Here is a 10,881-nt window from a genome sequence, read left to right on the forward strand (position 1 = left end):
GTCGGCCTGCGGGAGGCGTGCTGTTCCGGCAGCCGGAGGGTTAACGCCCCTCTTCTCTGATTGGCTGCTTCCTGCTAGCGGCGGCCCCGCCCACTGGCTCCACAGCGGACCCAGACTCTGCAGAGTCCAGCAGACGGGTCAGAACCAGGAGATCCAACATGGGTGAGTTGGGTTCAGCATGCTGCTCTCTGATTGGCTGCTGCTGTTAACGACAAATATCTGATCAATAATCAATAATCGTCCTGCTGTAAAACATCAGCTTGCCTCCTTCAAGGAAGCTGGGAAATTTCAGCTTTAGGCTACCGGGAGGGTTCACATTCCTGGTTCTGGTTCTGGTCCGGTTCTGTGTGTGTGCCTGTAGGGGTGTGTATGCGTGTGTGTGTGGGTGTGTGTGTGTTCTCCAGGCAGAGCCAGGGAATCTGGACCTTGGTAGTTTTCCATGAAGAAAAGCCAGGATGTGTGTTTATGGGGGAAGTTGTGTGTGTGTGTGTGTGTGTGTGTACGTGTGTGTATGTGTGTGTGTGAGTGTTATATAACCGTCTTTGTGAGAGTCGGCTGAGTCCTGAAGGAGCCGGTTCTGTTCAGATTCTGACTCGGTTTGTTCTGTCTGAGGAGGTCTCAGTAGAGGCCTCTACTGAGCATGCTCAGTAGGGTTCAGGTTAGTCGTTGACCTTAACCCAGTAGAGGCCTGTGCTGCAGCGTCTGCAGCACAGGCCTCTACTGGTTCTGTTTATGACTCCGGATCCGTTCGTGTTTTCCAGCCGAGTGTTCAGGATGTGGACCCGGATACCGCAGCCCGCTGGACGCCATGAAGGGTGAGTGGAGGTCTGGACCGGGTCAGAACCAGGCCAGCTCTCTTGTTCTGGTTCTGGAAGTCCAAACAAAAAACCCCCCAGTAAAAACAGTTGAACCAGAAACTTCATAAAAGTTCAACAGGAAAAACAACTGTCTGGGTCCTGGTTCCGGTCCAGTCAGAGGTTCTGGTTCTGCCTGCAGGACCCCGTGAGCGGATCGTCTACCTGCCCTGTATCTACCGCAGCACCGCGGTCCAGAAGCCCGACTACCTGGCCACGGTGGACATTGACCCCGAGTCGCCCACGTACTGCCAGGTAGAACCCAACCAGAACCACGACCCGGTTCTGCTGGACTCATCTGTCTTCTGTCCTTCTAACTGATTCTGTTTTCCTCTCAGAACTCGTCTGGATCAACCTCAGAACCTCAGCCCCGCTCTACTCCAGGTTCTGTTGGTTCTGTTGGTTCTATTTGGTTCTGTTTGGTTCTGTTGGTTCTGTTGGTTCTGTAGTTCTGTTTGGTTCTGTTGGTTCTGTTTGGTTCTGTTGGTTCTGTTGGTTCTGTAGTTCTGTTTGGTTCTGTTGATTCTGTTTGGTTCTGTTGGTTCTGTTTGGTTTTGTTGGTTCTGTTTGGTTCTGTTGGTTCTGTAGTTCTGTTTGGTTCTGTAGTTCTGTTTGGTTCTGTTGGTTCTGTTGGTTCTATAGTTCTGTTTGGTTCTGGTTGGTTCTGTTTGGTTCTGGTTGGTTCTGTTTGGTTCTGTTGGTTCTGTTGATTCTGTTTGGTTCTGTTGGTTTTGTAGTTCTGTTGGTTCTGTTGGTTCTGTTTGGTTCTGTTTGGTTCTGTTGGTTTTGTAGTTCTGTTGGTTCTGTTTGGTTCTGTTGATTCTGTTTGGTTCTGTTGGTGTTGTAGTTCTGTTGATTCTGTTTGGTTCTGTTGGTTCTGTTTGGTTCTGTTGGTTCTGTTTGGTTCTGTTTGGTTCTGTTGGTTCTGTTGATTCTGTTTGGTTCTGTTGGTTCTGTTTGGTTCTGTTGGTTCTGTTTGGTTCTGTTGGTTCTGTTGATTCTGTTTGGTTCTGTTGGTGTTGTAGTTCTGTTGGTTCTGTTTGGTTCTGTTGGTTCTGTTTGGTTCTGTTGGTTTTGTAGTTCTGTTGGTTCTGTTTGGTTCTGTTTGGTTCTGTTTGGTTCTGTTGGTTCTGTTTGGTTCTGTTGGTTCTGTTTGGTTCTGTTGGTTTTGTAGTTCTGTTGGTTCTGTTTGGTTCTATTGGTTCTGTTTGGTTCTGTTGGTTCTGTTGATTCTGTTGGTTCCGTTGGTTCTGTTTGGTTCCGTTGGTTCTGTTGGTTCTGTTGATTCTGTTTGGTTCTGTTGGTTCTGTTTGGTTCTGTTGGTTCTGTTGATTCTGTTTGGTTCTGTTGATTCTGTTTGGTTCTGTTGGTTCTGTTGATTCTGTTGGTTCCGTTTGGTTCTGTTGGTTTTGTAGTTCTGTTGGTTCTGTTTGGTTCTGTTGGTTCTGTTTGGTTCTGTTGGTTTTGTAGTTCTGTTGATTCTGTTTGGTTCTGTTGGTTCTGTTTGGTTCTGTTGGTTCTGTTGATTCTGTTTGGTTCTGTTGATTCTGTTTGGTTCTGTTGGTTCTGTTTGGTTCTGTTGGTTTTGTAGTTCTGTTGGTTCTGTTTGGTTCTGTTGGTTTTGTAGTTCTGTTGATTCTGTTGGTTCTGTTGGTTCTGTTTGGTTCTGTTGGTTTTGTAGTTCTGTTGGTTCTGTTTGGTTCTGTTGGTTTTGTAGTTCTGTTGATTCTGTTGGTTCTGTTTGGTTCTGTTTGGTTCTGTTGATTCTGTTTGGTTCTGTTGATTCTGTTTGGTTCTGTTGGTTCTGTTGATTCTGTTGGTTCTGTTGATTCTGTTTGGTTCTGTTGGTTCTGTTGATTCTGTTTGGTTCTGTTGGTTTTGTAGTTCTGTTGATTCTGTTTGGTTCTGTTGGTTCTGTTTGGTTCTGTTGGTTTTGTAGTTCTGTTGGTTCTGTTGGTTCTGTTTGGTTCTCTTGGTTCTGTTGATTCTGTTTGGTTCTGTTGGTTCTGTTGGGTCCAGAGTATCTAACCCGACCCGTCTGCAGGTGATCCACCGGCTGCCGATGCCGAACCTGAACGATGAGCTGCATCACTCCGGTTGGAACGCCTGCAGCAGCTGCTTCGGCGACCCGACCCGAACCCGGAACCGGCTCATCCTGCCGTCGCTCATCTCCTCACGGATCTACGTGATCGACGTCGGAACCGAGCCCAGAGCGCCACGGATCCACAAGGTCAGCGCCCGCACACCCTGCTGACCCCTGCATGACCTGCTGGAGGTCATGCAGGGGTCAGATGATACGAAAAAGATGAACAAGAAAATGTGTCTAAAAGTGAAATCATGTAGATTTCAGATTGATCATAAAATGATTATACAACAGAAAACAGGAGGAGGAGGAAGAGGAGGAGGAGGAGGAAGAGGAGGTTCGGGTTCATGCAGAGTCCATCCATCCATCCATCCATTTTCTGTTCACCCTTGTCCCTAATGGGGTCGGGAGGGTTGCTGGTGCCCATCTCCAGCTACGTTCCGGGCGGGAGGCGGGGTACACCCTGGACAGGTCGCCAGTCTGTCGCAGGGCAACACAGAGACATACAGGACAAACAACCATTCACACACACACTCACACCTAGGGAGAATTTAGATAGACCAATTAACCTAACAGTCATGTTTTTGGACTGTGGGAGGAAGCCGGAGAACCCGGAGAGAACCCACGCATGCACAGGGAGAACATGCAAACTCCATGCAGAAAGACCCCGGCCGGGAATCGAACCCAGGACCTTCTAGCTGCAAGGCAACAGTGCTACCAACTGCGCCACTGTGCAGCCCATGCAGAGTTCATTGCGGCTCATTAACTCTAGTAGTAAAAACAGAAAATATTCCAGTTTAACTTGTTGATGTTGGAGAGAAAAGAAGAATTTGTTGCTGAATATTCCTGAACCCAAACGGTTCTGAACGCTGAACCCAAACCGATCTTCTGTTGGAGTTTCATGGTCGTAGAGTTGACTCTACTGCCCCCTGCTGGTGCCGCCGTGGTATTACAGTGGCTTTAAGGGGCAGTCAGTGAAAACAGCACAGCGGTTCTGTTTGGGTTCCGGTCCAAAGATACGAATCCTTCCTGGCCCCGTTCCCAGATGATCACATGGTTATTTGTGCTTTTTCTGAAGTTACAGTCAAAGATGAACAGCAATAATTTAGGTTAATTAGCCTGGTATAAGAGAAAAAGATGATGTTTAAATTAAGATTTTCATCATATTATTCATCCATTTATGAATATCAAAGGTTCAATTAGTTAGCTAGCTAAGTATTTAACTTTAAACTAAATATTTAATTTGCTAACTAAACCTTTAGTTAGCAAGTTAAATGTTTAGTTTGTAAGCTAAATATGTAGCTAGTAAGCTTATGTAGGAAGCTACTGTGTAGCCATCTTCCTAATAAAATATTGAAATTGAATTCTATTCTATTCTAAATTGCTAATTGAGATTTATTTTGTAAGCTAAATATTTAGCTCGCTAACTAAGTATTTGCTCCTTTGCGGGTGTCCAGATGGTGGAGCCCATCGATCTGTACTGGAAGTGCGGCCTGGCCAACCCTCACACCAGCCACTGCCTGGCCAGCGGCCAGGTCATGATCAGCTGCATGGGAGAGCCAGCAGGTGGCGGTAAAGGTGAGGCCTGAACCCACAGAGAGGAACACAAGCTGGTGCCCTCTGCTGGACGGTGGTGGTAACTGCTGCTGTTGCAGGGGGCTTCGTCTTGCTGGACGGTGAGACGTTCGAGGTGGTCGGTAACTGGGAGCATCCAGGTGAGGCGGCGCCGTTCGGCTACGACTTCTGGTACCAGCCCCGCCATAATGTGATGATCAGCACCGAGTGGGGGGCGCCCAAAGCGCTGGTCCACGGCTTCAACCCGGCCCACGTCAAGGAAGGTCAGTGGTCTTGTAACAGCCGTAATTGTGTTTCTTTAAGATACTGTGGCGTCGCTAGTGATGTCACAAGTATGCGTCACTGCTTCTACCTACAGAGCCATTCTATGTGGTAGAAAATCTATATTTATGAAAGATTGGTGGAATAAACAAATCTGGTCAGTTACTTATTTACTGGATGGAAATGGTGAAATTCTGAGTTTGGAGGAATTTAACAGGAAGTTTGGAGCTGATTGTTCACTAACAATTTATAAGAAAGTTTTATATAGTTTCCCTGATGTCCTCATTCAGTCAGTTAAAAACTATTTACCTAATTTCTTTATTCCTAGACTCCATGAGATTCAAACTGAGCTTGTGGACATTAGAGATAATAAACAGTATTGAATCAGTATTCAATAAAAAACATAATCAGTTCTCTTACAATTTTTTTTTACAAATCGATGATAGTCAAAATTAGATAGAATTATTTGAAATTCCTAATTCCTTTTAAATATAAAGAATTACATTTTAAGAAAATTAATAACATATATCCTTCAAATGAGTTCTTAAGAGAGAGATTTAATATTAATGTTGAGAATTGTGGTTGGAAACAACTAAACATTTGTTTTACGAATGTAAAGAAGTATTAAACTTATGGGCTCAACTTCATAACTTCTGTCTTCTAAAACAATAAATGTGGATTTTATATCTTTACTAAACGTTCAGTTGAGTTTATTAATGAAAGAAAAACATGTGGAATCTTTAGTCAATGTTCTAATTATTGTAGCCAAATATTATATCCATAAATGTCGCTATGCAAAATGTTTTCTCTCAATCTCTGCTGTCAAAAATGAACTTTCCTTTTTTAAAAGATTTCTGAGAAAGATGCAGAATTTAAACGCAATTAAATTGTTTGAGTTAATGGGGGATTTTCAGTTAGTAGCCCCCTCTTATTAATTTAATTGATTTATTTTTCACTAATTTTAGTGCTTTGTTCCTAATTGTGATTTGTAACAGCAGGAGTTGATATTTGGTTTTTGTAATGTTTGTTATTGACGTGTTGTTATTCTTGTATGTCCAATAAAAAACAAATATTGCCGTTTCAAAAAAAAAAGTTTCTCAAACCTGATTTCTAAAAGGCGTTTATACATAATAACATTCGCCTTATTTTGGATTTAATTGACCAGAACCAAAATGGATGAATTATTTTTAGACTTTTATAAAATATGATAGAACATGAATTTATGTTCAAAGCTTTAGATTTATTTGGGTTTGGAAATAAATGTATTAATGTAATGAAAACATTTTACAAAGATACAAACAGTTCAGTGTTTTCCTCATGGAGCCTCAAAGATTTAATAAAGGCAGAAAACCAGGTTGTTCAATCTCTCCTCTGCTGTTTATTGCTGCTGCAGAAATGTTTTCCATATCAATTAAAAATGATCAATTTGGTAAATTATCAGTGGTAGGCAAAGAGTTTTCTATTAGTCAGCTGATGACACAACTATCTACTTAAATAACCTGAATGAAATTCAAAAAATTCTTAATTTAATTGAAACTTTCTCAAAGGCTTCAGGACTTAAATTCAATTTAAACAAAAGTTAAATTTAGCCTCTAACAGACTGTCCTATATCCACTGCTTTTAATATTCCTGTCAAATATCTGGGTGTGAATATAAATAAAAATAAATCTGAGTTAGAAAATCTGAATATTTGGGAGAAACTTCAAAAATGTAAAACTCATTTAAATAAATGGACACACAGAGATTTATCTATTCTGGGAAGAATATTTCTCACCCAAATGGAAAGTATTTCCAGACTTATCTACCCTGCATATACATTAGGAATAAACAATAATTCAGCAATCAAATCTATCCACAGGATGAATTTTGACTTTATATGGAAACAGAAAACTCACTAAATCAGAAAAGGTAATTTAACCAAACAGTTTGAAGATGAAGAACTGCAAGATATTGAATCTGACAGCATGAACTTTAAAAATAAACTGGCTTCGGTCATTTCTAACAAATCAAAATGAATTATGGTTCCATATTCCAAGTAAAATATTTTCAAATCTTGGTGGAGTTAATTTTCTTCTTAGTTGTGACTTTGACTTTAAAAAACTGCCTGTTAAACTTTCCTTCTTTCACCAGCAAGTTTTATTATATTGGAGATTAATCTATAAACATAACTATAGCCCACACAATACTCCCTAAGGAACTGCTGTTACATAAAAATTAATAATAAATCAATCTTTGCACATAATGGGCTGGAACAAGGTGTTTGGTCTGTGATGCATTTATTAAATAATGGAGGGATTCAGTGTTAAATATAACCTGCAAATTAATAAAAGTGAATTTTAAAAAATGATTAGTTATTCCCCCAAATATTTTATGCACAGCTAAATGTTTTTATGAGAACCGAGATTACAGAACCTCTGATCCACCTGGACTTCTGATTAATGGACCCAATATCACAGATAATAAACTAAAAACTCAAAATAGGGAATGATTTACTACTTTGTTTCCTTTTGTATCAAATCCAAATTTTATTTCTTTTCAAAGGTTAAAAGGGTAAAAATTAGAACAAATGATTTAAATAACCTGAGGAAGTCCACCTTAAAATCTTTCAGGTGTTTTTCCCTCTAAACTTTAGACTTTGATTTGCTATTGATGATAAAACTTGTTTATTTTGTGACATCGAGTCGACTGAACATCTTTTCTATTAATGTGTTTATTGCAAAGTCGATTGTTTCCTGGAAGTCATGATAGCAAAGTTCACATCCTGTTGCATGATGTTTTTTTAACTCAACATATAATAACTGATTTTTTAAAGGTTTGTGTATTTTAATGAAAATGCCACAACAACTACAAATAAGAAATGTTAAATTAGATCAAAAAATCAATAAATCTTTTTTTTTTTTATTGTGTCCCTTTTTCAAAGTAGGCTGACAGGAGAGGAGAGGGAAGAAGACATGCGGTAAACGTCGTCGGGTCCGGGAGTCGAACCCGCGACAGCCGCGTTGAGCTACGTTGCCTCTGAATGTGGGTCGCGCTGACCCCTCCGCCACGCCCCATAAATAAATCTAATATTTCCAGGGGAGCTATAGCGCCACCAGTGGCTGTGTGTTGTTAGGACTCTGCTGACGGTCATGTGTGATAATCTAGCAGCCGGGTTCTGTAAGGTTCTGTAAGGTTGTTGGTGAAGAGAGAGTTTGTTGGTTGGGAGTTTCTGCCTCCTGTGACCAAAGCTTCTCAGTGTCCAGTGTTTCCTACTGCAGTGGAATCCCAGTATCAGACTGGTTTAACTGGTCTTATGGTTCTGATCCGGAGCTTTGATCCAGTCTGTTCTGGAGTCCATTAAAAGGAGTTGAACTTTGACCTTTGGCTGTTTTTGACTACCTCATTTCTGCCATTTAGCTTTAGCTTCTTATGCTACAACGGTTTACCAATAAGTCATTTAGCAGAAGCTAACGTTCTCTGGCCATTTTCAGAAAATGGCTCCGAATAAGAAAAAGTTTGAGGCCGACTGATTTTAACTTGAATGTTCATTTGCATTTTTCTTGGACTGTAAGAATAATTTCTTTTGTTTTGTTCTCTGGGAAACTAGTAATTGAGTAATGTGTTTTTCTTTTAATGATTTTTGCTGATAAATACAGAAAGAACAATAAAAATCATACCAGCAACAATAATGATAGTAATATTAATAATCCATCCAGTGGAAACAGCCTTCATGGCCCAGCACATTTTAAGCTGTGTACTGTTGAGCTGCAGCAATGCATTCTGGGTACACAATAAACATCATTGCTGCTCTGCATCACTGTGGAGAACCTGAGGAGAGGAAACGGAACTGCTGCGTAAACAGACTTCAAAATAAGAGCATGAATATAAACGTCTAACTACTAGAAGAAATCTTCAGTCGAAAAGAAAAACTTCAACGTTGAACTTTATTTATTCAGCTGAAAGTTTACAAAACTTCTGAGTGAATTTATTTGGAAAAGTCAGAGGAGCTAGGTTAGCTAGGACGCTAAAACATGAGCTGTGCTGTTAGCGCAGCCACCGCCTCACAGAACCTATCTGGACCCAACAGACCGGCTTCATCCTGCGTGTTTCTGGTGCCATCAAGTTTACGGTTCTGGTCCCAGTGGGTCACAACCCCTGGACCGACTCAAACCGGTCCGGCGTTTTGTTCCAGGTCTTTACGGATCTGCCCTCCATGTCTGGGACTGGACCACCCACAGGAAGCTGCAGACCCTGGACCTGGGAGAAGATGGCGCCATCCCTCTGGAGGTCCGCTTCCTGCACCGCCCCGACGCCACCGAGGGCTACGTGGGATGTGCCCTGCGGGGATGTGTCTTCAGGTTCTACAGAACCCCGGTCAGAACCACAGCCGTCCTGGAGTCTACCGGGCTTCTCTACGACATTCTGGTCCAAACGCAGGAGGTTCTGGTGCCAGAGGGGTCCAGTAGGTCTCCATCGGCCATCATGAGCTGTTCCACCTAAAACCATTTATGATTAAAACTGGAATAAAGTTGGAAGGTTCTTATGTTACTGGTGAAATGGACCAGAACCACCTAGAACCCAGAACACGCAGAACAGAGATAGCTGGAGATCCGGTTCTGGTGTCCATCGTCAGAACCATCAAAAGGTTCTGATGGTTCTGTTGTTTCCTCAGAAAGGCGACTGGGCCGCAGAGAAGGTGATCAGAGTTCCCAGTAAGAAGGTGGAGGGATGGATGTTACCTGAGATACCAGGTGAGGCGACGGTCTACCTGTCTCACCTGTCTCAGTCTCACCTGTCTCTGTCTCACCTGTCTCTGTCTCACCTGTCTCCAGGCCTCATCACCGACATCCTGCTCTCGTTGGATGACCGCTTCCTCTACTTCAGCAACTGGCTCCATGGTGACATCAGACAGTATGACATCACAGACCGCAGGAACCCTCGATTGGTTGGACAGGTCTGATGTCATCACACCTGTCTGCTGCTGCGGCGAGACCTGAGAGTGAGACGGTTCACCTGTCTGTCTGTTCCAGGTGTTCCTGGGAGGAAGCATCATCAGAGACGGACCAGTCAAAGTCCTGGAGGATCCAGAAAAGCAGGAGCAGCCGGCTCCTTGCATCATCAAGGTACCAGAGAGGATCTACCCGAGTCTGTCTGTCTCCCCATCTCACCTGTCTCACCTGTCTGTCCCTCAGGGGAAGCGTGTCCCTGGAGGTCCCCAGATGCTGCAGCTCAGTCTGGACGGTCAGAGACTTTATGTCACCACGTCTCTGTTCAGCGGTTGGGACAAGCAGTTCTACCCGGACATGATGAGGTACCGACCCACGACCCGGAAGAACCCGGTGCCTGCTGAGGTCCGGAGCCACGTGTCGGACCACAGAAGCTGAGCGTGTCCTGGTGTTTTGCAGAGAGGGCTCGGTGATGATGCGGATCGACGTGGACGCGGAGCGGGGCGGTCTGTCCCTCAACAGGGACTTCCTGGTGGACTTCGGTCAGGAGCCCGACGGCCCGGCTCTGGCCCACGAGCTGCGCTACCCGGGGGGCGACTGCACCTCCGACATCTGGGTCTGACGCCCGACGGACGGACGGAGGAGCGCTTATCAACAGGGGGCGCTGTGGGGGGAGAGTTGCTAGCTGATCCTCGTTGGAGGAAGAGAGGGTCAAATGTTTCTGCCATGAGCTGAAAAGCCTCTGAATAAATCAGATTTACCTTCTGCCTCCAGAATGATGAGTGATTTCTGCCTCTGCAGAGATAAAAAGACAAAAACTTTAAGGCGGCTAATATGAGATCAGCTTCAGCTGGTCTTCACTGGTCGGCATGGCTACCCCACAGCAGTAACTGTATACATTAGCTGCTAATATGCTACATTAGCAAAGTATTTAGCAGACGCTAATGCTAAGGTGCTAACACCAAGTCAAATTATATCTGCCCCAGAAAATCTAGACTTTTCGAGCGCCATTTAATGTTGACCTGTTTTGTTCTAAACGCCCTTAAATATCGTATTTATGTTTCGATCTGGTTTCTACCGACTGTTTGATTTTGTTCCTCTTGCTAAGTTTCTTCTTAATCTTTATCTCCAGGAAACGTGAAGAGCGGAAACAGAACTGCCGTGTACGGACACTTCAAAATAA

At 43.3% G+C, this 10,881-nt stretch overlaps 1 protein-coding gene across 1 annotated transcript; it reads left to right on the forward strand.

Moving 5' to 3' along the window:
* Positions 1-10,466, forward strand: selenbp1 (selenium binding protein 1). Its single transcript, XM_028012353.1, has 12 exons — positions 1-162; positions 762-815; positions 997-1,109; positions 2,899-3,084; positions 4,395-4,515; positions 4,593-4,775; positions 8,945-9,126; positions 9,425-9,503; positions 9,585-9,706; positions 9,783-9,875; positions 9,945-10,063; positions 10,158-10,466. The coding sequence occupies exons 1-12, from the start codon at positions 159-161 to the stop codon at positions 10,318-10,320; spliced, it is 1,419 nt and encodes a 472-aa protein (XP_027868154.1). The 5' UTR covers positions 1-158; the 3' UTR covers positions 10,321-10,466.
* Positions 10,467-10,881: the final 415 nt, after the last annotated feature.

This window comes from Xiphophorus couchianus, chromosome 3 (assembly GCF_001444195.1).
Source record: "Xiphophorus couchianus chromosome 3, X_couchianus-1.0, whole genome shotgun sequence".
Taxonomy (NCBI): domain Eukaryota; kingdom Metazoa; phylum Chordata; class Actinopteri; order Cyprinodontiformes; family Poeciliidae; genus Xiphophorus; species Xiphophorus couchianus.